The sequence below is a fragment of the Nicotiana tabacum genome, chromosome 23 (genome assembly GCF_000715075.1).
Source record: "Nicotiana tabacum cultivar K326 chromosome 23, ASM71507v2, whole genome shotgun sequence".
Lineage (NCBI taxonomy): Eukaryota > Viridiplantae > Streptophyta > Magnoliopsida > Solanales > Solanaceae > Nicotiana > Nicotiana tabacum.
In genome coordinates, this window is record NC_134102.1 from 26,007,857 (window position 1) to 26,035,382 (window position 27,526).

At 37.1% G+C, this 27,526-nt stretch overlaps 1 protein-coding gene across 3 annotated transcripts; it reads left to right on the plus strand.

The window, feature by feature from the left end:
- Positions 1-9,995: 9,995 nt before the first annotated feature.
- LOC107776880 (GRF1-interacting factor 3) lies at positions 9,996-24,586 on the plus strand. 3 transcript variants are annotated; one of them, XM_016596828.2, is made up of 4 exons: positions 9,996-10,384; positions 13,220-13,361; positions 23,709-23,793; positions 23,869-24,586. In XM_016596828.2, the coding sequence occupies exons 2-4, from the start codon at positions 13,279-13,281 to the stop codon at positions 24,235-24,237; spliced, it is 537 nt and encodes a 178-aa protein (XP_016452314.1). In that variant the 5' UTR covers positions 9,996-10,384; positions 13,220-13,278; the 3' UTR covers positions 24,238-24,586. The 3 variants fall into 3 exon arrangements, with proteins under 3 accessions (XP_016452314.1, XP_016452313.1, XP_016452312.1); XM_016596827.2 differs by having other exon boundaries at positions 13,240-13,361; XM_016596826.2 differs by having other exon boundaries at positions 13,285-13,361.
- The last annotated feature ends 2,940 nt before the right edge of the window (positions 24,587-27,526 follow it).

A 27,526-nucleotide genomic window follows, 5' to 3' on the forward strand; every position in this document is an offset into this window, starting at 1 on the left:
TCTCATTTAAAAAAATTGATAGACACAATCGATAATTTTAAAATGCGATTGAAGAATATAAATAAGAAAAATGAATGTCTTAGACCAACAAACATGTGTGATCTAGTGATATAATAGTATCTTGACATAGTATAGACCCCATATCAATTTTCTGATGGTGCATTTTATAATTGTGTACTCGTCAATTAATTGACTACATCTTTTTTCGACCCACCTAGTTCAGTCGGTCATTTGTTGGTAATCTTTTAGAACCATCGCGTTCGGCCAATTTTTTCTATCAAAAGAGGCCTTGTTTTTAGTATTGGGTCTAGAAGCCCAACACAATAGTACAACTTTTCTTAAAGCCTAATTAACCTGAGGTTACGCCCATCTATAATGTTGGGCTTTTTGCATTAATCCCTATTTTGTATATTAATTACTAATAATCAAAAAATAAATACATGAAGAAGGGAAATATGAGAGCTTACCTCCGTAAAAAACTAAGTGAAGGGGGCCTTTTACAAATAGTTAGATTCCAAAATGAAATTTTACACTGCTCGATGATTGGGCGTTTACAATTTGCCAAACACCAAAAACTATGCATGCTAGCACTGAATTGAAAGTTAGAATAGTATTACTCACACTTACAATATGATGTATAAAAAACAAAAGCCCTATCAATGACAAAACTAAGCATATCTGATTCTAATGGTAGGAAGATGTGCTTAATTCATCCTAACAGCTCGTCTAGCTTCCTTTGGCATATCTTCGGGAGCGTACGCAGAATTACTAATATGCGATGTCGATATTTAAAGGAAGAGTAAATAAATAAAGTAGGATAAGGTAGAGTAATCTTTTCAGAATTTTGATTCAATTGGATGACGCTAGAATAACTTTTTCCCAACGTTTGAACCTATAGATATAAATTTCTAGAGAAAAAATGAAAGAAGTCTTGGAGTGTTAGTGTAATAAGTTTCTATAGAAAATATGAATAGAAACTATGAAAGAAGTCTAGGAGTGTTGGTTCAATCAATGTTTTCCTGATGATACGGCCAAGGGTTCAATTCTTGATGAAGTCTAACTTTTTAACAAATCAAGCTAAAACATTTGCAAAACAATAATCCTAGGGTTGAGATTCGATCCCGCAACCTCCACTTGAATGATATAATACTTCACTAATGTAAACAATGTATCAGTTAGAGGATGCTTGTCATATTATATCATTATAGTAATTTTTCTTTTTTGCATATTATTGTTACATAGAGTAAATGTTTCCGATGAAGCGGTGTCTTGGGTACAGGTGCCTCCGCCCCTACATATCTTAAACTTTGTAGAACATATGTGGAATCAATTCGACCTTGTAAGATGCTACTAAATTTAGTCAATACAGGAGCGGACCAATACAATATATGATTAGAGCCAAAATTTAAAAGAGTCCTTAAGTTTGTTCGAAATTATGCATGATAATTTTGGCAAAATTTGAGTGTTTTCGTTGATGCAATGAACTCAAGAAGATCTATGCATTCTCTTTGTCATGTAATGCGTTATGATTCCGATTTAACTGCAAGATAATGAAAAGAAATAATTCACCCCTTGGTAGGACTTTTATATAGCATGTCTGCACCGACCCGCATATTTTCTGCCTAAAGGGCTGCAACACGAGCCAAACTTGGCTGTCAAAGACCAGAAGGTCTTTGCACACAGAGGCAACAATCCCACGGGTTGTCTAAGCCCTCCTAGGGGACACATTCTGCCAGCAAAGTCACATGCAGTACAACTGGGTAGGACCATAGTCTGCCAGGACAATCATGGAAGCAACTCACTGCCAGCAAAGACATGTACTGCACAGCTGGATAGGGCCACATCCTGTCTGGGTGAACATGAAAGCAACTATCTGCCAGCAAGAACTGGGGCACAACAGCTGGACAAGACCATTGGCATATGGCTTCCAACACATTCATGGAAATCACATGATACATGTACAAAGCAGTGCACCACAGTTGGACGGGTCCACAACCAGCCTAGCTTCCTGTGGACATTCTTTGTATATATAGACATGTATATGCCTTGTTAGAGGGCAAATCTTTTTACTTGTATTTTCTTCTTTTGTATATGAATTAAACCCGAAAATTGGCCTTGGCCTCCCATCTTTGTGTGTCTTTCATTTTGTTATCCCTCTAACCTTTGAGTTTATGTGATTGCCTTGGTTCAATAACGACATTGTTTGTTAGTTAGGACTGAAGCAAGAGTAGTAGTCATGCTATCTTGTTGTCCTCACGGGTTACCAGAAAAACGGCCCTGTGACAACTGGTATCAGAGCGAGGTTAACCGACCATGGCAACTGATGGAGATAATATTAATTTAGACAACATTCGTGGAAGAGACGAGTCACCAACAAAGTGGCAGAAACCAAAGAAGAGAGGAACGAGCAAAGCACGAGATCCCGCCATAGCCTTATCAAGTGAGGCGCCAGCTTTGGTGCTGCCCCCACAACAGGTTAACCGTGGTGAAGATTGTGAGGCTTCTACCTCAAATATCTTAAGCGTGAGAATGGATCTCACCGAAGCTGGTTTAGATGCTTTAAATCGGCACATGGGAGTTGTTGAACACAACTTCAACGTGCTTGAGTCTACTACCCTATATGGACTAGGGGAAGTCAAACAGACATTAGATCAAGCGATTGATGAGCACATGGAAGGACTGACCAACCTTGAGCTAAAGCTGACCGAGGTTATATCAGCGTTGCATGGGGAAATTAAAACCCTAAAGCAACAACTGAAGGCAGTAAAGTTAGCCGGTGGCACTGGACATGTAACAGTGCATGAAACCAAAATCGAGGGCCCAAAAACGAAGGAGTTTAGGGGCGAATGAGATGCTCAAGAAGTAGAGAACTTCATCTGGAAGATGGAAGACTATCTTGACCACATTTGTATCATTGATGAGGCTGCCAAGATCCAAGTAGAAACGATGTATCTTGCCGACACCGCCATGCTTTGGTGGAGAAGGAAGAAAGCCGACATGGAGAAGGGAACTTGCTCCATCAATAGCTGGGAACAGTTCAAGTTCGAACTGAAGCGCCAGTTCTACCTCCAAAACGTTGTCAATGAGGCACGTAGGAAGTTGAGAGAGCTCAGGCAAACAACTTCCATAAGTGAGTACGTGAAGGATTTCACTAAACTCATCCTGCAGATTCCGAACATGGCAAGCGATGACTTGCTATTCACTTTCATTGATGGCCTTCAAAGCTGGGCCAGGCAGGAATTGCAGCGACGTCAAGTCCAAGATGTCGATGAAGTTATCGCGGTGGCTGAGTCCTTAAATGATTATAGGATAGAAGCCACAAAGGCAAGGGACACCAACTTCAAACCGGATGGAGACCATGGATATCGGGACAAGGGCAAGCAAGTTATTGCCCTGGACCGCGATTCCAGACAAGGCAACAAGGCATCTAATTGGCATGACCAGTATAACCAAAGGAGGAAGGAAGTCGGTCCCTGCAATGGTCGTTACATCTGCAAAGACACTAGTCATAGTTACAAGGATTGTTCTTCTTTGAAGAAACTCGGTGCCTTAATTGTGGCCAAGAGGAGGATAACAGAAGAGAGAGTCCAAGTTGATGAACATGCCGAAGCAGAAGTTCAACAACTTCCAGCCATAACTCATCGTGGCAACATGATATTGGGCGCGGTAATAGCCAAGAAGCCTGTTTTAAAGCTAGCTGACCAAGGGAAGCATGGCATTGTCAAACTGGTTCACGTGTTAGGCGACGATGTGATTGGCAATGAGCGCCAATCAATGGATCCAGGATCACTGTTTGTGGATGCACGATTGAACGGACAATCTATTTATATCATGGTAGACACCAGCGCGACACACAACTTTGTGTCCGAAGCAAAGGCTAAGTCACTTGGCCTTGTGTTTGGTCCTAGCAGTTTTGTGCTGAAGACAGTAAACGCCAAACCCACCAACGTGAAAGGGATTGCCAGCAATGTGTAGCTCAACTTAGGATCTTGGCAGGGAAGCGTGAGTTTTTTTGTCGCTTCCCTGGATGTATTTGATCTGGTACTAGGGTTGGACTATTAGGATGAAGTGAGAGCCTTCATCTGCCCATATCTCAATGAGATCTACATTTATGACCCGAGGGGTCCATGTATAGTACCGACAGTTCGGGTGCCACAAGTTATTAGTCAACTGTCCGCGATGCAAATCGCGAAAGGCTTCAAGGAAAAGGGAACAACGGGTTTGGCAGTCGGGAGAGAGAGACTAAGGAGGTCAAGGTGGACAAAACCTTGACTCCTTATGAACAGCGAGTCCTTAAGGAGAAGGACTTCATACCGTGGGCGAAGCCACCTACCATGGGTCCGTACATGGCACCTCCAAAGATGAAGGATTTAAGGAAGCAACTTGAAGAGTTGCTTGGGTCGAGGCATGTTAGTCTGTTAGAGCCTTAGAGGCACCTTGTAGAGACAATAGTGATATGGGGTGGAGGCAATCCAGCCGACCAAATATTTTTGTAACCCCTCCGGTCATCGACAAGAGAGTTGAGGCCATTATCAACCATCGGGTGATACAAGAAGTATGTTGGGGCAATTTAAGCGCCTAATTTCTTGTCTGTTGGAAGGGGCAACCGCTAGAGGAGGCATTGTGGGAAAAATATGAGGCGTTATGGCCGTTCAAAGATCAATTTCATGATTACTTGAACCGTTGTGGCACCACGGTCATTGCCATTTCAAGTGGGGGAGAGTGCATCGACTCGCATATTTTCCGGCCAAATTTGCCACCTAAAGGGCTGCAACACGAGCCAAACTTGGCTGCCAAAGACCAGAAGGTCTTTGCACATAGAGGCAATGAATCTCGCAGGCTGTCTGGACCTTCCTAGGGGCCACATTCTGCCAGCAAAGTCACATGCAACACAAATGGGCAGGACCATAGTCTGCCAGGACAATCATGGAAGCAACTCACTACCAGCAAAGGCATGTACTGCACAGCTGGGTAGGGCTACATCCTGTATGGGCAAACATGGGAGCAACTATCTGCCAGCAAGAACTGGGGCACAGCAACTGGACAAGACCATTGACACATGGTCTGCCAACACATTCATGAAAATCACATGATGCCAGCACAAAGCAGTGCACCACAGCTGGACGGGTCCACAGCCAGCCTAGTTGCCTATGGACATTCTTTGTATAAATAGACATGTATATGCCTTGTTAGAGGACATATCTCTTTACTTGTATTTCCTTTTTTTGTATATGAATTAAACCCGAAAATTGGCCTTGGTCTATCATCTTTGTGTGTCTTTCATTTCGTTATCCCTCCAACCTTTGAGTTTGTATGATTGCCTTGGTTCAAGCACGATATTGTGCTTGTTTGTTGGTTAGGACTAAAACAAGAGTAGTAGTCAAGCTATCTTGCTGCTCTCACGGGTTACCAGAAAAACGACCCCGTGACAATGTCTTTCCATAAGCGTTGTTCTTCTTAACCAAGTGTAAGGATCAGTAAATTCATTTTGATATGCTATCTTTTTCAAGCAAGATTATAATATTGTTTTATCTTATATTTGGTTTTCATTTTTTTAATGCAAAGATGAACCTTTAGTATAGATTGATTATTTCAGTATCATAATAGATAGAAATTTCGTAGGAATAAATTATACTGGGAAGGAGAAATGACACCATATAGCCGCTCTCAAAATAATAACCGAAAGTAACATAATTTATAAATAAAAATAGTAACTTACATGTTTACATTAGAGAGATTTCCCTTTCGGTGAACCCGAAAGAGTGTTGTGGACTTGGAATTAAAAACTTCCACACTTAAGCATAAACCTTTGCTTATTTTATAGGTTTACAAACAACTTGTTTGGATGGTTGTTACGCATGGTATCGTATTGTATTGTTATCTTAAAACAATATTTGTTTTGATTGTTTATTTAAAATTGATTGTATCGTATTATTAAATCCATTGTTCCGGAACAACCAAAAGCCCCATTTTATGAAACAACCGATTTGGTGTGGTGCGATCGTTTCCTATTTTCTATTCTAATTATGTCCTTACTTATTATTTCATAATTCTATTTTATCATTTGATTTTTTTTTAACTCTAAATCTCCAACCTATTGGCCTACTTTGTCTTCTTTCATCTTTTCTAGAGTTGGTTTGCCCCGTTCTTTTTATTATCTAAGTCTTCGTTTGATTCTTTGTCTCTTTTCATCGTTTTAATATTTTTTGGTGTTGCTAATATTAGTTAACTTTTTTCCCCAAGTTTTTGCTCTTGTTTCCAAGTGTGATGACCCAAAATGTCATCTTTAAATTTAATAATTAATTTTGTGTTGTAAGACCTCGAAAAATACTGTTTATAATTTCTCGACTTGCATGCACAGTGCGTAAAAATTTTCGAAAAGTTTTTATATGAAAAAAGGATTAAAATGTGAATTAGAGCTTTAGAACTCAACTGAGTTGACTTTGGTCAACATTTTGAGCAAACAGACTCAAATAAGTATTTTGATAGTTTCGATAGGTCCGTATCGTGATTTGGGATTTGGATGTATGCCTGGAATCAAATTCCGAGGTCACTAGCCCTAAATATAGATTTTTGATGAAAAATTAAAAGTTTATGTTCAAATAGTAATCGGATGTCGAATTATGTGCAAACGACCCTGGAATAGAATTTTGATGATTCCAACAGTTCCGTATGATGATTTTGGATTTAGGAGCGTGATCGGAATTTTATTTGGAAGTCCGTAGTGAAATTAGACTTGAAATGGCTAAAATAGGAATTTGAATTTGGAAGTTTTACCGGGGAGTTGACTTTTTGATATCGGGGTCGGAATCCAGTTCTGAAAATTTTCACAACTCTGTTATGTCATTTATGACTTGTGTGCAAAATTTGAGGTCAGACGGACTTGATTTGATAGGCATCGACATCGAATGTAGAAGTTGGAAATTCTTGAGTTTCATTAAGCTTGAATTAGGGTGTGATTTGTGACTTTAGCGTTGTTTGATTTGATTTGAGGTTTTCAAATAAGTCCGTATGATGTTTTAGGTCTTGTTGGTGTATTGGGTTGAAGTCCCGAGGGCCTCGGGTGAGTTTCGGATGGTTAACGGATCAAAAGTGGGACTTAGCTACTACAAAAGCTGTTGCAATTTTTCTGCTGGAAATGCTGTCAAAATCGGGCTCCCTGTCAAAATCGGGCTCCTCGACAAATCGGGCTCCCTCACAAATTTATAAGTTATAAAAACAGGAGACTTCGTCCCATTTGCCATTTTTGACGAATTGGAGCTTGAGGAGAGGCGATTTTGATATATTTTCAAGGAAAAACATTGGGGTAAGTGATTCTAACTCGGATTTGGTCAGTATACACGAATATATCATTGTTTCACCATTTAATTAGTGTTTTGAGATAGAAATTCGGAAAATTTTTAGAAATCTCATAGAAACGAATTTTTGAGATTTCGGTGTCGATTCAGAGTCGGATTTTAGTGAAACTGGTATGGTTGGACTCGTAATTGAATGGGTTGTCAGATTTTGTAAGTTTCGCCGGATTCTGATACATTGGACCCCACGTGCAATTTTTAAGCTAATTTCGAATTTTATTGAAAAATATATTATTTTCTTATGAAATTAATTCCTACAATTGTTGTTGATTGTATCGAATTAATTATGACTAGATACGAGTCGATCAAAGTCGGAAAATCGAGAAAAAAATATAATACTTGGTTAAATTGGAGCAAGTCGAGGTAAGTGGCTTGTCTAACCTTGTATGGGGACATTTCCCCTAGGATTAGTATTGATGTGGTTATTAAAATGTGTTGAAAGTCGTGTATACGAGGTGACGAGTATGTACACGGGCTAAATGTGAAAGATTATATTTTTAAATTATGTAGATCATTATTGTGCATTTATTAAATTATTTTATCTTGTTATATTCTTCATCATTGATCTGAAATATATACCTTAAATTTGTTTGACCTTTTCCTGCTAATTATTTTACTTGTTTAGTTGAAACTTGGTTTCTTTTATTCTGTGCATTATTTGAAGGTTGATTTTCTTTAAATTAAATATTATTAATATGAAGTATTTGACATTTTTAAATTTGATATTGAAGCAACGTATTAAGGATTTTGAAATATTATTTTTCTGAATTATTTATTCTTGAATATTTTTGTAAGATTTTCGTACTCATTATGATGGAACCGTGAACTTTTTATTGTGGAAAAATATTGTTGTTGAATTATTTTGGCAAGTTAAATTATTTGAGCACTTGAGGTACAAATTATGATATATTGTGATATTGATACGCATGCGGTGGTATAAGGTCTGATATTAAAATGCATGCGGTGAGATAAGGGTAGCTTGATACGCGTGACTAGTAGGGGGAACTACTAGAAGTCATGCGGTATGATAAGGTTGGCTAAAACGCGAGATGCTATTTCGGAAAAAAATATTTTCTTTAAAATAAACTGTGATGGCTCCCACGGTGAGATAAGGAAATGAGATATTGTGAATTTATTTATGATTTGGGACTACTAAGCGGTACCTCGGGAGTGCCCTTGTTGATATTGATTTATGGCCGCAGTTGCTTTTGATTATTTGTTGTGATTTTCTTGAAGTTGAAGGGAAATTTTGTTTTGTTTTCAAGAGATATTAATTGCCATTATTTGGTGTAATTAAATGTGACATACTACTTGATTCATTCCCGTTGTCATTTTATCTTATCATATTGTTTAAACATTTTACCATGTCATTATTTATTCTCCAGTAGGGCCTAACCTGACCTCGTCACAACCCTACCGAGGTTAGGCTTGACACTTACTAGGTACCGCTGTGGTGTACTCATACTATGCTTCTGCATATCTTTTTGTGCAGATCCAGGTAAATCTTATTAGACCAGGCATCAGTAAACTAACTGTACGAGGAGACTTCGAGATATATCGTCCGCAGACTCTGGAGTTCCCTTCTATCTTACTATGTTGTTTTCCTTATTTGTTTTAGATTCTCATGTATAGAGACATGGAGAATAAATTCTTAGAAGCTTGTGACTTATTTCTACCGGGTTTTGGGAGTTGAATTTGGTTAAATTGTAGTTTATTTATTTTAGATATTTATTATTATTCCGAATTGATTGGCTTACCTAGTCTTAGAGACTAGGTGCCATCACGACCTCCTACAGAGGGAATTTGGGGTCGTGACAAGTTGGTATCAGAGCTCTAGGTTCATAGGTGTTATGAGTCACAAGCAGGTTTAGTAGAGTCTTGCGGATCGGTACAGAAACGTTTGTACTTATCTTCGAGAGACTATGGAACTATTAGGAAATATTCACTTCTTTGATTCCTTATCGTGCGCCTTTGTTGATTTCAAAGTTATAAACAATTGTCTTTCTATTCTCTCACAAATGGTGAGGACACACACAACTGAATCCGATGATCAGACACCCGCGCCCCTTGTTAGAGCCGCAAGAGGCCGAGGTCGGCCTAAAAGTGATAATACCCCGTTATTCTATTTCATAATTTGGCTTGCACTAATGATGAGATTTTTTTATTATATATATATATATATATATATATATATATATATATATATATATATATATATTTATTTATTTATTTATTTAGTTAGAAAAGATTCAAATTAAAATATGAGAGATAGAAATAAAATATATGTTTAATTTTACACTAAAATAAACTTGAATGAATTGGATTTGCACATAAAACATTGTATTGTAAAAATTAGGAACAACAACAACAACCCAGTATAATTCCACTAGTGGGGTCTGGGGAGGGTAGTGTGTACGCAGATCTTACCCCTACCATGAGGTAGAGAGGCTGTTTCCAATAGACCCTCGGTATCCTTCCCTCCAAGAACTCCCCACCTTACTCTTGGGGTGACTCAAACTCACAATCTCTTGGTTGGAGGTTGCTTACCATTAGATTAACCCCTAAAATAATGTTTGGCTTAAAAGAAAAAGATAAGAATTAAACTTAAAAAAGAAAATCCACCCAAAAAATCTTCACATTTTCAATATGGAGTTCAATAGGATACCTTAAAGTTTCCAACTTTCGAGAACAATCCACCCGGTCCAACCGGACTCCGACACAATTCTTCTCTTACTTCCCACTCTTCCACGGTTCCACCTAACCCCACTCTCAAAATCGCCCCTTTTGTTTCAAATCCTTCTTCAGTGAAGTTTGAATTTATTGAAAATATTGAAAATTCAGGTTTTCTTTTTCCTCTCGAAAAAAGCTATAATCTCTGGTAATTGTTCAATTAGAACCTAGTGTTTTTTGAGAGAACCTTAATTAAGAGCAGGGTTTAGCAGTATACGAGGATGCAACAGCCACCACCTATGATTCCAGTCATGCCCTCTTTTCCTCCTAACAATATCACCACTGAGCAGATTCAAAAGGTATTACTATCATTTTTTTTTTGTTACTAATTTCCCTGTTGGTAATTTTTACTTTCTTGCCTCACTGTGTTCTGAGGTACTTAGCGGTCGTTTGCTTTGAAGACAAGTTATGCTTTTGGGATTAATTATGCCGAGATTATTTCTTATTGACTGTATGTTATATTATATTAATCCTTACATAGTCAATTTTACTACTTTATAGTTTATTCTGGTATAACTTACCAGATTACTATTTCACTCTCCGGCATGTATAAGTTATCCCGGTTCTACTTTTAATCTTGGGATAACTTATCCAATGATTAGTAATCAAACAAGGGATAAGGCTACTCAATTTTTGTCCAGTATTATTTTTGCTTATCCATCATACTAAACGACCCCTTAAAGCATAAGTAGTCTAAGGCTCAACAAATAAATGAAAATTAATGTTGAAAAACACTTCACAGCTGTAGGTTGATGTGTGATAAATAGTAGTTCTACTAATATTGTGGAACTTCTTGTTTTGTCCTTTAAAGGGATGAAGATTAGTACTATTTTATATAATCTGTACTTCAAAAGTTTACCGCATGTCCTATGCTTTCTAGGAGTGGTTTAATCTTTTAAGAGATTTATACGGTTAGAAAATATACAGAGCTTCAAATACTTTTTGTTTGTATTTGCATATGATCGACATGAGATAGAGTAACGTGTACAGTTAGGATGCATACAGCAGATCCCAGTTTGTTTGAGATTGAGGAGTAGTTGTTATCTCTGCTCCAAAGGGTTGGTAATAAAGTATGTAATTTATTGTTTTATCTTTCACAAAAAAAGAAAAAGAAAAATGGTTGGAAATATTCCTTAATTCTATGGAGAAAAACTATCCGGAAATTATGGAAGTTGCGGTGAATGCTCCCCTTTTGTAAATCATAGTACTTGAGATGGAGAGTTTTACATATTTATGTCAAATTTGATTAAATTGGGTGTAATGGCCTAATAGTCTTGAATTAGTTTCTTTGTGTGATATTTTATTTAATTTTATTTTTTATTCAGGCGACGGATTATGTTAACTTGCTTTAGAAGCTTATTTTAATGCTATGTTAAATCATTTGGATTATTTGACAAATACTTCAAATGCTTTCATAGTTGTTTGATCATAGTATTATAGTTGATCTTGGTTATCCATGTGAATTTCTTTTCCTGGGTATGAATAAGTGGTGTATTTATTTTATCTCATTGGTTCATTGCAATACTATGTCATACAAAGGAATTAGGATCACAAATTATGAAAATGTTATGCTTAGATCAATGACAATGGTTCCACCACCCTCTCTTCCGTCCCAACAGAAAAAATAAAAATAGAAGGGTAAAGTTTGTAGTAACACTAAATATCAACTGTGTATGATCCCTCTAACAACTAGGAATTGTCTTTGTTGAGTGAATTTTGAAACAAAAAGTTTCTGTGTGGAAAACTTTTCCGTAATTTCCAAGTTATATTTGGCATAACTTTTGGGCTTGTGGAAAAATTGTGAACTCAGCTATGCAGAATGCCCTAAATTGTTCTTGTATGCATGTTGATAATACCCATATTTTATCACGACATTGACCATTTCGCACAAATGTCCTAATTGTGTCTTGTCAGTTAGGAGATAGCTTGTGCTATGAGCTTGAAGTATAAAATATAAGGATCCTCAATTATACTATTAACAAGTAGCTTATGATTAGATTTAGATGGAGCAACCGATGGTGTGGCCTAGTGGTTAATAAAGTGGGTTGAGAACCATGAGGGTCTCAGGTTCAAATCACTGTTCAAGCTTGGTAGACAGAGTTAACTGGCACCTGTTGCTAGTGGGAGGTAGCAGGTATCCCGTGGAATTAGTCGAGGTGCGCGCAAGCTGGTCTGGATACCACGGTTATTAAAAAATTAGATAAGCTAGTTTTAGTCGGAGCAATTACAATCACACGCTTAATGGCAGTGAGCCGGGAAAAATGAAAGATGAGAGAATGGATAAAGATGGTTTAGGATGTTGAAGTTTGTTATAAATGTGAACTCTAAGAAAGTTAAGTAACAATTTACGCTGAAGATAGAAACTGTGGTTCTTAACAACTTATGCCTATTTGAGTGGTGTGGTGGGGAACAATCGATAATGCCCACATTGTTGACCTCCTTATCTGGAAAGTTCTAAAAATGATACTTTTTGATATCTTCTAAAGAAGGTGCTTTATGCTATACGCCTATTTTGTTCTTCTCTACATAGTCTTGTCACTATAAACATATTTAAAGTGGGTATCATAAGTTCATAACTGCCGCAATAATTGTGGGGATTAGTTGAATGTTTAGTGGAGTCCTTAAATATTTTGAAATGTTTTGTCAATTTGGGGAGTTCTATTAAGTAAAGCTTCTTTGAATCAATTAATATGTTGACTCTTCTATATGTATTAAGTACGAGTTAGTTTATTTGTATGTGCATGAAGCTTTGAACTTCAGTAAACCTTTACTTATGAAATTTCTAAAAAGGTGGTTATGATTTTGGTTTCTGAAGAGTTGTCATTTCTCTAGCAGTTAGGAGTAGGCTTATGTTCCAGCTGGATGCTTTGTGCAAGAATTACTTATTGAAATGGACAGCATAATCGTGTTTGATGGGGTAACTCAAGAGAAAATAATTAAGGAAGAACATTTAATGTAAGAATTTTCTGACTTTAACCAACAATCTTAACTAGGAGAATGAGTCTATACTTCTCATTACAAATCTTTATTTATGGAAGTCGGTGAACCGTGAATGGTTCACAGCTATGTTTCTGACACGATTAATTTGAAAGAATAACTACTTACTTGGCTGAGTGGTTTTGCGGCCACCTCAGGTATTTCCTTATATTTTCAGGTGTCAGGATTCATGTGGTAAAATGGGTTTTGTTATGTGATGCAGTACCTGGATGAGAACAAGACACTGATTTTGGCCATATTGGACAATCAAAATCTTGGGAAACTAGCTGAATGTGCACAGTAAGTAGTGGCATTCCCATTCCCATCTTCTTTATGCTCTGATCCCCCGTGTTACTTGGAGTTATATGTTCCTTTGGTTTTAAGCACTGACATGTTTCAATAAGGATATCCCGTACTAAAGGCAAAAGATTCTGACGTCTTGTACTGAAGTTCCACAACTAGTTTTAGAGCTAGTTTAAGTGATACATATAGAATTTGCATCTATGACCAGCTAAGTTACTCTGACACGGGTGTGTATGTCCGACATGGGTGTGGATCTGGAGGTCGGATCCTTTGAGATGTAAATTTTAAGATTCAGGGATACAGATCCTAGAATGGACACGCGTGCGGGGATCCTAAAAATAATTCAAAAAAATAAAAATATAAAAATATCTCTAAATTCTGAGAAATTTTGTGAAATATTTGCTTATAGCTTGTAAAGTGTGAATTTCTTTTTTATTTTCAAGTTGCAAGCATGATTTCTTGATTTTCTTCCATTCTCGAATTCTCCTACAAGTTACACAAAGTATATTAACATATAATAGATATCACATAACTACATAAATAAAAGAGTTAGATATATAAAGATAAAGAAAACATACCTTTTAGGCTTTTACTGGTTTTGTCGAAGAACCTGACATAAACATAGAGAATAAAAGACGTAATTATCATTTAGCATCCCTCTCACAAGTCACAAATTATAAAGAGGTATTTCATTAAGTCAATCAAATGAGCATGAACACCAAAAAGGCAAAAATAAACTACAATTGCAATCACCATTCCCCATACAAAGTTACATTAACATTTTAATTGAACTATATAAACTAATAAAAAAGTAGGAAAGTATAACTATTAGTTTTAGCATTTGAACAATAACATTTAGCATTCTTCCTCAATATTTTCAAGATCAATTTCTTGCACATCTTCAACCTCTTCTTCAAAGATGATTCCTTCTAGTTGAGGTTTATCTATTGATAATTCAACTAGATCACCGATGGCTTCATTAACATCAGAATAATCTCCACCAAAAGCAAAATTAAAATAAAAATGATTAAAAAAATAAAAGGAATACTAAAGGAAATATAAAATCAAGAAAACATAGATTATAGACATACTCATATGAGTCACATCCCGATACTTGCTTGGGCCACATGTATGTTTCTTTTTGACGAGAAAGCAAGCGAAGATTGTAGTGCGCAAAACTAGATCTTCGTCTTTTGAAGTCTCAATACTTACTGTAAGAAATTTTTGTCAAGTGCTCTCTTGAAGCGCAAGCTGGGTGCAACACTTGATTTTTCCTTAAGTTGAAGCGTCACCCAGATGTTCAAAGTAAAACCAGAAATTGCATCAAACCAAAAAGTGCATCAGACCAGCTTGCTGACCCGACTTGTGCTTGGTTATATATGGTTCTAAAATTTAGAAACCCTTCAATATTTGTTTTTGAGTGGTAGTAAATACAAACCAAAAGAAATCGACCCAAACTGCAATATATGTATTTATTTCAAATTAATTTATATTTTAGAGAGGAGGGAAGGAGGGATTGAGTCTGTTTTCTCTCTCTTGGGTTTCATGCGTACTTCTCTGCACCTTTTCTGTTCACCTCTTATGGCAATTCCATCTTGATATATAGGACTTTCTAAATCTCTCTTTTGTCGTTTATCTTATCTTTTACATTCTCCCTTTTTATTTGTTATCTTCCTCATTCATCTTTCTTATATCTTTGGTCAGATTGCTACTGTCATCTCTTCTTAATCTGATCATCTGTTCTCCCCAACTAACCCGTGTATCTATTTCTAGCTTTTATTACAATCAATGAGCAACTTAAGCCTAGCTTATGGCAATAAGGTGGTTGTGTTAAAACTAATGTGATACCTTGTTGGGGACAAATTCCTTGAGATCACTAAAAGGAAAAAGAGGATTCGTCAGTATAATACTATTTTACAATAGTAATTTTTAGTTTTTCATACCTATAAAAAACAATGTAACTCACAATGCTACGACACACAATTCAAAGTAGAAAAAGGAGTTTATGCTCTTACTAGTATTTTCTTATAGTTTAAGTTTTTGTTAATTTCTTAGTTTTTACTATATTGTTATTATTTCACACCACGCTATCAGCACGAAGCTCTAATCTTCTCTCTAGAAGAATTTGAGTCTTTCTTTCTGATTATGTATAATTCAATTTGCTTATACTGTTTATTTGGTTCTCTTAGCTATCTGACTTGGTTCTTGCATTTGATTTTTACAAGTCACAATATGCATGACCAGTTAATAGTTGTATAAAAGATTAATAAAAGATGACATTCTGCTTTGGTTAAGTTATAAATTCTAAGAAATACTAATTACTAGTCATATATATCCACCCGTGTTCCTAAATGGTTACATAATGTGTTTGTAAACGATAAGATGTGTGTGTGAGTTGTTATGAAGAGCTCACTAAAGTAAGCTTTTATGTCCAAAATCCATAAAGTGCTAGGTGTTGTTCCTAGTATATTATTTGCATGTTTCAATGCTAGTTCATTATTCTTATTAGCATGTATCTCCATTTTAAGTTGATAATAACTCTTTTTTTAATAGCTGCTTTCATCCATTTTTTAAGTAATTTTATCAAAGCTAAACTTTTAATTAATTATCAAAAAATTTACAAGTGAGATTTCTTCATTAATAATTATCGTTATTTCTAATTCACTTATTTTCTTTGGTAGTTTTCATCATGTCTAATTTATCAAAGCTTGAATTCGTGGCACTTGATATTTCATGAAAAAATTATTTATCATGGGTCCTTGATAATAAAATTCACTTAGTCGTTAAAGGTCTTGGTGACATTATTACTCAAGGTAATGAAGCATCGAGTCAAGACAGAGCGAAGGCAATGATTTTTTTTTGTCATCATCCAGATGAAGGATTAAAAGCTGAATATTTGACAGTGAAAGATCCACTTGAATTGTGGACTGATTTGAAAGAAAGGTATGATTACCTTGAGGCAACGATATTGCAAGGGCTCGATATGAGTGGACACACTTAGGGTTATAAAATCTTAAGACCGTAAGCGAGTATAACTCTATTGTATTTAGAGTAACTTCCCAATTAAAATTATTTGGGAAACTATGACTAATGAAGACTTATTGGAAATGACTCTTACTACTTTTCATGCCTCAAGTATGGTGTCACAATAGTAATACCACTAAAATAGTTTTAATTTTTTTTTTGAGTTGATATCATGTCTTCTTGTGGCTGAGCAACATAATACCCTTTTGATGAAAATCACGAAGTCCGTCCCACTGGATCTGCTCCATTTTCGGAAGCAAATGTTATAGCAACACATGATAAGTCTAAAAAAAGAAAAAACTAATTAACAGGCCATATAAATATACGTGGGCGTGGCAATGGCAAATGACGATATAATAATGGTTATCGTGGTAGTCATTATAAACGGAAGAACAATATAGGTTCTCAAAATAATCCTTCAAGAGGCAAAGACAATAACTATCATTGATGTGACATGAAAGGTCATTAGAAACGTGAATGTCGCGCCCTTGAGCATTTTGTTGGACTTTATCAAAACTCCATCAAAAGAAGGGCAAATAACGTTGGAGCCTTTTCTGCTAGTGCTCCAAATGGAGTCGCACTGGACCTTTAAAAATGATGTTGAGGTAGGTCCTTCAAACAAATATGATAATAATACCGAGGCAAGTGTTGCTTTTAAAGACAATATTTTTGAAGACCTTGATGATATTACTTATTTGAAAGTTGAGACTTTTTTGGGGATCAAATAAATTGAAGTTTGATCATTTTACTAGGGAATGCAATTATGTTGTTGCTTTCATTTTCGTGTTTTGATTGTCTTGTTCTTCCATTTTTTTTTTCTATTTTCAAGTTGTACTTAAGTTGTCTTATGGTGTTTTTAGTTTTTTCGTATTTCTTGTGATGCACTTTTGTTTTTCTAAAGAAAATAAAACTCCCTAGTTTTCAGTTGGATCCAAGATGAGTAATGAAGACCTATGCCTTCTGGATAGTACTACAACTCACACCATATAAGGAGAATAAATATTTCTCTTATTTGGTTATGAAAAAAGCCTATGTGAATATACTATCTGGTAGTACAAAATTAATTGAGGGATCTGGAAGAGCAACCTTTGACTACCTAGAGGAACAATATTGACAATCAATAATGCATTGTGTTGTAGTAAGTCTCAAAGAACCCGAGATGTACTGTAATGGAACCCGGGTTAGCATATTATTATATATAAAATATTACCAGTTTGCTCTAAAAAGTCTCACAAAAATTTGTGAGTTTCAAATCTATTCGCCAAAATGGCTACCATGTTGATATTACTAATGAAGGAAATGTTGAATACCTTTATAAAAAAGGGCAGCCTAGTGCGCGAAGCATCCCGTGTTCACGCAGGGTTCAGGAAAAGGCCACACTGCAAAGGATGTGATGTAGGCAGCCTACCTTGATGCAAACATCAATGACTGATTTTACGGCTCGAACCTGTGACCTATAGGTCACACAGAGACTTTACTGTTGCTCCAAGGCTCCCATTCGTTGAATACCTTTATATTACTACAATAAACAATAAAAGTGAGAAAAGTACGGGTAACCTATATTGTTCTCACGTCTATAATGGCCACCATGATGACGATCCTTGCCATTGCTGTGCCCACATACATTTATATGTCCCCATTAATTATTTTGCTTTTTTTTGTTAGACGTATCATGTGTTGCTACCACATTGGCTTCCGAGACGAACTTCGTGATTTTTCATCAAAAACGTATTATGTTGCTCAGCCACCAGAAGTCATGAGATCAACTTAGAATATCTTTTGAAACTCCTTTAATGGTATTACCGTTGTGACACCATACTTGAGCGAAAAATGGTAAGAGTCTTTTCCAATAAGTCTTCATTATTCATAGCTTCCCCACATAATTTTATTTGGAAAGTTATTGTAAATATAATAGAGTTATACTCGCTTACAGTCTTCAAATTTTGTAACCATAAGTGTATCCACTCATATTGAGCCCTTGGCAGTATCGTTGCCTTAAGGTAGTCATACCTCTTTCAAATCAGTCCACAATTCAAATGGATCTTTCACTAGCAAATATTCAACTTTCAATCCTTCATCTAGATGATGACGAAGTAAAATCATTGCCTACGTTTGGTCTTGACTCGATGCTTAATCACCTTAAGTAATAGTGTCATCAAGACTTTTAGTAACTAAGTGAGTTTTGTTATTGAGGACCCATGATAAGTAATTTTTTCAAGTGATATCAAGTGCCACGAATTCACGCTTTGATAAATTCGACTTGATGAAAACTATCAAAGAAAATTAGTGGATTAGAAATAATGATAATTATTAATGAAGAAATCTCACTTGTAATTTTTTGGATAATTAATCAAAAGTTTAGTTTTGATAAAATTACTTAAAAAGTAAATAAGTGGATTTAAATTACTTAAAAAGTTGATGACAAAGCAGCTATCAAAATAAAAAGGGTTATTATCAACTTAAAATGGAGGCGTGATGCTATCTTATACATGCTAATAAGAATAATGAACTAGCATTGAAACATGTATATAATTACTAGGAACAATACCTCGCACTTTATGGATCCCGATTAAGGCTGTCCAACGGGACGAGACCAAATAAACGGGACGGTATGACATTTAGCCGGGACGGTGGCGAGACGGGCCTAAACAGGAAGGGATAAACGGGACGAAACGGTAGGCCCATCCCATCCCGCTAACAAACGGGACGGTTAGCGGGCTTTAAGTGAGCAATTTTTTTTTAAAATTAATTATTTAAGCATTAAGTTTGGCAACGACTAGTTGTTTGACAATGACTAAGATTTTAAAGTTTGCAACGACTAATTTTTTGACTTATTTAATAAACTTAAAACTTAATAAATGATAAAAAAACTAAGTAAAGAATTATAAAATATTAAAAAAAAACTTGTAATGAAATATTTTAGTAATTGTAATAGAGTTGTAATTTATTTAATAAAATTTCAAGCCATTCAGTAAATAAGTAAGAGTGTAAAACAATTCATAAACAACATTCAAGGCTTAGAGCCTTTTATTTTATTAATAGAACTTTCAAATTTCACATACAAATATAATTCTTTTGAAGAACACCTAATCTACGCAACCACCTTCTAGGAAATGTTCTGTTTGAACTAGGCCTCTTAGTAGCCAATTACAAATCATCATACTAATATTTGTAAGCTCTTATATAGCTTCGTTGTAACTTATCTATAATTTTTCTCGGACATTGTTTTGGAATTGGCAATGTTGATTAATGTTCCATGAGTTCCATGCCGTCATCGCTCCCAGTGCTAAGTATCTCATTGTATTCTTCTTTTTCTTCTTCTTCTTCCCTAGTGGTTAATTTTTCAAAACCAAGATTTTTTCTTTCTGAATTAATCCAATCTCTGAATAATATGGAAATCTCTAGGCTGCCCTCCGCTAATGAATGTCTTTGATCTGCGATTTGAAATCTTGCCGCGCTAAAAGAACTCTCCGATGCTACTGATGATGCTTGAATAGCCAGGATATCTCGGGCCATTATTGAAAGTGTTGGAAAAGCCTTGCCACGCTCCCTCCACCATGCCAAAAGTTGTTTGTTGCCTTCTTCATCTTTAATACTTTCCAATCCTTGGTTAAGATAAGAATCAAGTTCATCATCAATAGAGGAATCAAAACCTGTTATATCATCCATACCTTCCCATAGAACTTCTACTCTAGCCTTAGAAGTAGAAGGAATAGTTTCACCACCTGTTGTTTCCATAGATTTATATTTATCAAACATTGATCTAGTATAAGAATATATGTTAGCTTGGCAGTCTTCGAAAGATGGTTGTTTAAACCCAAATACTTGAAACTTATTTTGATTGTGAGAAAATAGAGAGAATAATATAGATAGAATGTAAGAGATTTGAGAGAGAATGGTTGATTTTTGTGGGAAAAAAATAAAGAAGGATGGGGGCTAAAGTGTAATTTAACAAACTTAGGGGTTAAATTAAATTAAAAGTTGGGATGGGAGGTGGGGGTGGGGGCCAAATATGGTTGTTTATAGCCGTTGGCCAACGACTCTATTTCAAAAATAAAATAAAATTTTAAATAACACGTGGGACAGACGGGATAGGCGGGACAGGACGAGATAAACGGGACGAAATGGTCATCTCGTCTCATCTCGTGTACCGTTTAATTGGGATAAACGAGACGGTACGGTACGGGATCGGGACGGGCGACAACCTTAATCTCGATATAAAAGCTTACTGTAGTGAGCTTTTCATAACAGCTCTTACACACCTTTTCTTTTGCAAAAATACTATGTAACCTTTAAGAAGCACTAGTGGACATTTATGAAAAAAAGAGGTTATAATTGGCATGAAAAGGTGGAAGTTACTATTGTAAAATAGTGAAGGGAATGGACACCCACAACGTGGGCATCCATTCCACATGAGTATTTACAACAATTGTCGACAAGGATTTTGCATATAACGTTGCTATTGAAGTAATGCAACAAGATGAGCATATTGAACTAAAACTTGTCGATGAATGTAGGCTGAGAAGTGATTGGCCAAAATAGAAGGAAGCAATTCAAACGGAATTGGCTTCTCTTCAAAAACATGAAATTTTCGGACCTATAGTCCGAACACTTGAAGGTGTCAAGCCTGTACGGTACAAATGGACTTTACTAGCTATATTTTCGTATTCAATTGAATTGCGTTGTATAAGAGAGATGTATAGAGAGAATTGGGAGTTTCACGATAAAGGGGGAAAATGTGCAAGTATAATGGTTGGATATTAGCTGTGGATGAGAGAGAAAGGTGAATAAAGTAGAAACGATAAAAAATGGATCCCTGTTTAATTTGGTGGGATCTAAAACTTCAAATTATTCTGTTATTAAACGCAGGGAACTTCTGCTAGAAATGTTATAAAACTTGCTATATTTGAAAAAGCTCCAAAAAAGGTGCTAAATAGGTATAAATGACTCTGTAAACTTGACACATACTGTAAAAAATCCCAACTGTGAAGTCACTCATTTGGGTCAGAAGATGGTCAGGCAAATATAGGCCGAAAGGTGTTAAATCCAATTCTATTATACAAACCCAGCCCACTGAAAATAACGAAGCTACTTGTCTGTCTTTAAAGAATTTGCCTCCTTCAGATCACGCCAATACCCAGAAAGCTTCATGTCTTTATCATGATGAAAAACCTCAGAACGCGGTGATCAAGCCCTACAAAGAGAAGGAGCGGAAAATTCTGAAGATTATTGTAATAAAAGATGGTGAGATGGTACGCTGTGTCACTGATAGTGAAGTTCTAGTTGCCTTGTTGACAGACATTGGGTGTAACACAGAAGAACAGACTATCCAAGATGTCAAGGAGATTCCATCTCATGTGGACTTTAGCTATAATAAAGACATTGAAACAAAGAATCCATATAGGTAATGCCAATTAGGGATTGGAGTCTTGTTATTGTTACACTTATATAAGGTCCAGGTATGACTGAGAGAACTTCTAGTTTTAAGAACCCTGCATTCTTTAAAAGACGAACCACTTACCAGTATTAGAATGAAATAGACCCAGTCACCCAAATAGGGTGAACTGTTTGATAGTGACTTCTTTCGTTTGGTAGGGTGACGAAAGGCTACTTCAATCTAGGAAAAGTCGGAAACTCAAGAGGGTAGCCTTTGGAGAAGCGTTTGCCGGTCACCCAAATAAAGCAGAATCATTGTAGCACTTGCTCCAATTAGTTTGAGTTTGAGGTGTAGTTAATTGATTGAATTAGAAAAAAAGGTGAAAACTTGCAAAGATTTGATCATCACTTATTATTATTTAATATTTATTATTTAATATTTATTAGTTGTTGGTTTATTATTTGAGAGAATAAGTGTTTAATGTGATAATCAACTATCACCATTAGTTCCCAAATTATTAAAGTTCATTGTTGTATTTCTAATTTGACGAGCACAAAACACAACACGAAATTGATGCTCGCTAGCCAAAGATAGTATAGTAAAATTATCGTCTCCACATAGATTAGATTTAAACAATGTTCTAGTAATTTCTAGTTTAGATGCTATTCATGATGATTAACACTTTGATTGGAATGATTAAGAACTAAAGTTAACTATTAAAATAAAAGCAAATAACCTTGATCACAGAAAGACAAGAGTTGAGCAACACAAAATTAATCAATGGGAGAAATAAGGGTCGTGACAGGATAGGTGCAAGATAGCTATTCGGGATCTAACTCTAGTTCAATTCACTCTAATGTTCTAATGATTCTCATGAATTCACTCGATGATTAGTTCAATCGTATAGCCAAGACTCCTCTCTCGATTAAATCTGAATTCTACGAGGTGAACTAATATAAAGCACTGTGAAGGTATGCAATAATATGTTATTGGACTAGTCTTTAGGAAACGTCTCTCGAATATTCTCCTAACTTTGATTAATCAACAATTCAACAAGCTCTTTCGATTACTTAAAAGAATCATTGAATTAAACAAAACAAAATAATGTAAAGATAATCACACAAAATATTCCTCTTTCGATTAAATAATTAGGTGAATAAAATTGCATTCAATTCAAAGCCCCATAAACGAATTCTTGCAAATAACTAGAGTTAAAATCTACAAATATCAATCAAAACACCTTATCCGTCAAACCCTAAAGTAAACTGCTCTATAATCATGGAGAAAGTCATCACAAATAGAGTTAAAGAATAAGAAAACATGAATTCAAGCCAAACTCGGGTGTTGAGTTGAGGAAAGAATGATGAATCCTTGTGCCATGCACCGCGCCCAGTGGATTCGGAGGCTCGTTTCTGGCAGGCCAATTCCAATTGCACTGCCGCGCGGCGCCTCCCATGCGGCGCGGTAGTGCAATTTTCTTAGAGTAATTTTTTTCTTCCACCTTTTGATATCCAGATTTGGTTCTCGACCCCCGAACACGATCCCAGTTCAATTCCTTGGGCTTTTACTCGGACTTCAAAGCTCCACATTGTTTGATTTAGCTCCTAATTATCTTTTTAACTCGGAATCATTTTCTGCAAGGCATAAAACACGTAATAAGTGCAAATCACCATCATTTAAGCTCAAATACAAGTAAAGTGCAGTAATACCGCTGAACTACAGATTTCTAGCCTACCATTCATAAATATCGACCGAGTTAACTGGAGTTAAATTGTAACAACATTTTTAAGTTGTACCTATGCCTGATAATTTCACTGGGCTTCCTATTCCAATTTCATTATAAGATTCATTTGTCTTATTACTTAACTCATTCAGTTGGAAGTGCTAAATAGAAGTTGGTGTCTCCTTTACTGATGATTTAGCTTGACATCCTGACGATCTAGGTACCAGGCTAAACTTCAGAAGAACTTGATGTACTTAGCCGCAATTGCTGATGCCCAACCACAATCGCCAGCTATTCCAACACAAGTTAGTAGTGTCAACTATCTTAGTTTGTTTACTACTTCTGTGCAGTTTGTTTATAGTGTTTGTGATGACATGCAGATGGCTCCTCATCCTGCAATGCAACAAGGTGGATTTTTCATGCAGCACCCTCAGGCTGCAGCCATGAATCAACAACAGGGTATGTTTACGGCAAAGATGCCACTGCAGTTTAACAACCCCCAGCAAATGCAGGATCAGCAGCATCAACAACTGCAGCGACAGCAGCAAGGTATTCCTCAACAAACGGGTATGCAACTTGGAGGTCTCAACTCCACTCTTGGTGGTGCAAGTAATGGTAGCCAGCTTTCAACTTCAGGCGCTGGGGATGCACGTGGAGGAAACAAGCAAGACAACCCTGATGCTGAGCCTTCGGGTGCTGACGGTCAAGCTAGCTCGGTGACTGGCCAAGGTTCGGAGGAACCCAAGTAATGGACTTTTTAGTAATGTCTGATATGTACACTAAGGGCAGTTGATAGTAGGTTTAGAACTAGTGCTGTATCTTATGGTTTTCATGATGTGCTATTAGAAAGAGGTTTGATTTTATCTTAATCTTAGAACAGTTAGGTAGGTTGTGTTTTCCTGGAGAGTTTTCCTGTTTCTCTTTCGAGTTAACCTCTGTTTTAGTTAGAGGAAAAAGCTTTGTTTAGTTTCCGGTCCAGTGCCTGTAATTCTGTAATAACTTAGAATAGAAAGCCTCTCTGAATCAATTAGACATGGGTTCTAGTGTTGGCTATGAATATGAGTTTTTGTCTCCTCAAAAAGTTTTTTATTTCAGGTATCTAAAAGTCTCTGCTTTAGTTGTTCTTGTGAATGGTAAGTATGAATTAGCATGGTCATGAAATTAGAGATTGAATCCTAAACTTAATATTACTAGAGCCTGCAATCTTTGACGAAATTTTCAGAAGTTATTTGAGATTGATACTCAGAGAATACTGATCATGCGATCGAAACAATTTTGCTATTGGCAAAAACAAGGGATTGGATTAGAATGTGGAAGTACACATTCAATTCTAAAAATTAATTAATCATAGCATAAGCTAATTTTGCGACTGAGGGTTAGAAAGTTGTTTATTTACATCTAATATATTAAGTCTATCGTTGAAGTGCATATTCAACAATCAATCCTCAACCCTGAACTGAAATATGTATGAGTTTATAATTGTTTTCTTGCTGGTTTATACGCTACATGGGCAAAGCAGCACCTAGATTCTGTTGCTACAGAAGAACAGGAACTATGGGAAAATTGGCTGTCTGGCACTTTGTAAATACACCACACAAAAAGGTATCACGCGCGCGTACACATTACACATGCACATATATACTGTTATGGGCGACTTTCCAGCCATGCCCTATGACTCCTTGGACGCGCCCCATGGCGTCCTGACAAGCCTCCAGCGCGATGGACGGCCCTGTGGTCTTGGCCGCGCCAAGTGACAAGCGCATTTGTGCCTATGTCGCCCCACTGATAGCACTCGCCTGCGCCCAACCGCAAGCAGATGCAAACAGCACCGCGCGCGCAGACTCTGATGCTAAAGATAAGGTTGCGGCCAACGAACCTGCTTCTACCTTGTAGGAATATAAGTCATTTTCATTGTAAATATAGAGTAATTTTATTTCATGTATTTCCATTATGTCTCTCAAGCTTAGTTAGGTAAAGTCTTATAACTTAGGTTTATTTTTTTAAAGCATTATTAGGGGAGATCAAGCAATCAAATTTTCAAGCAAGCAAACAATTCTCTGTATTAGTGTTTCTCCCCCTCGACACCTTGTTGCTTTTTTGTAATGGCTTTCATTAATGCAATCACGCTTTCTTTCATTCTCAATTCTCTTTTCTGTTCTCTCAATTGCTCTTGACATTGGTTTTCCCATGCGGCACTAACAATTTCGTCTAACTTACGGAGGGGACCCCAGTTGGCGGATAGTAACTGCACGGACATCAGTTGCTTAGCCTTAAGTCACACTTCCAAGAAATCTCAGGAAGGTTCCGCGTAACAGTTGGTATCAGAGCATAGGCTCGACATCGGACGAGGGAACACATTGCCATTACCACCATTTCTGACCATGGTGAATCATGGGGACCACATTGCGGCCCTTGAAGAGACGGTTGACGAATTACTGTCCATCATGGATATGGTGCCTGAACTAAGAACCAGCCTAGTGCAAAGGTTGGACGACCTGGACCACAGGATGTGGCAGGCAGAAGGTGACATCGCGAACATCAGTCGCGACTCTGAAGGAGACCGGCAAACGACAACCACAGAGGCATCAAAAGTTTTTGGTAAATTTGAGAGCCTCCAACATGAGTGGATCAGGGATTTAGCCTATAGGGCACAAGAGGAAGACAGGGTGACTGCCATGCAGCAAACCATAGACAACTTGATAGGCTAACTCAATGTTGTCAATGCTGCACTACAAGGCCTACTTTGAGGAGGCGGAAACCAGATCGGGGGTGCTGTGAACCTCGCCATTGTTCCACAAAAGCTGAAGATTCCTGAGCCAAAACTATACAATGGAGCTCGGAATGCCAAGGAAGTGGAGAACTTCATCTTCGATATCGAACAACACTTCGATGCCGTGGGGGAGTTAGAAGAAGCAAAAAAGGTAGCAACTGCTACCTTGTATCTTCAGGGTGATGCTAAACTTTGGTGGTGGGTGAAATACGAAGCCATTAGGGCTGGTAAAGATACTCTAGAGACATTGGGAAAAATAAAGGTAGCCATATGCCTACAGTTCTTTCCCGAAAATATTGAGTACAATGCACGGAGAAAGCTATGGGATTACGTGCGAGAATTCTCCACGCTCATGCTGAACATACGGGATATGGGGGACAAAGACAAACACTTCACATTCCTGGAAGGTTTGAAACCTTATGCCCGTATGGAGCTGCAAAGACAAAGGGTAGACATTTTACCCAAGGCGATCCAAGCATCGAAATGCCTTGGGGACTATTAAGTGGATGCTCGGAAGGATATGCCTCAACCGCCTGTCCGTGGAGGATATAAAGGAGGCCAACCTAGTAATGGTGGCCCTAGCAGAAGTGGAGGAGATCAGAGTGCAACCAAATCTAAGACTCATTCCTTAGGCAACAATACTGCTGCGTCTCACAACAATGATAGGGGGAGGAAGCCCCCTTTAGGATGCCATCATTGCAGTGGGCCACATTAGAAAAATGAATGCCCACATGCACAGATGAATGCCCATAAAACTTTTGATGATGGGACAGATGACGACACAGATGATGCTGACCAGACAGAACCAATATGTGCCATCAATGCACTTGTTTCTTCTATTTCTGAGGCCTTAGGGGGAACCAGTACTGGTATCCGTAAGGAGAAGGACCCATGCCCAACCACCAAGAAAGGAAAAAAGAAGGCGGATGGGGGCCTCCTCTTCACTAAAAGAAGACCTTGATGTTCGTCGGGATAAAAGTTAATGGCAAGCCCATCCAGGCGATGATAGACACAGACGCTACTCAAAACTACTTAGCCTCAACTCAGGTAGAACGCCTTGGTTAGTTGTGGGAAATGGCAGAGGTCGTGTCAAGATTATCAACTCACCGCCTCAGCCAGATAGTAGAATATCCAAAGGAGTGCTAGTGAAGCTTGGTCCTTATGAAGGAAAATTCAACTTGCGCGTGATGATCATAGATAATTTCAAGCTGATAGTTGGGTTGGAACTATGAGGCAAACCAACACCATTCCAGTACCTTATGCCGACA

What these genes read in the sequence shown, in the direction of transcription:
- LOC107776880 (XM_016596826.2), top strand. Translation starts at nt 10,307, where the DNA reads ATGCAACAGCCACCACCTATGATTCCAGTCATGCCCTCTTTTCCTCCT. An exon ending in CCACTGAGCAGATTCAAAAG is followed by an intron (nt 10,385 to 13,284) that starts GTATTACTATCA and finishes TATGTGATGCAG; the next exon opens with TACCTGGATGAGAACAAGAC. An exon ending in AAACTAGCTGAATGTGCACA is followed by an intron (nt 13,362 to 23,708) that starts GTAAGTAGTGGC and finishes CTGACGATCTAG; the next exon opens with GTACCAGGCTAAACTTCAGA.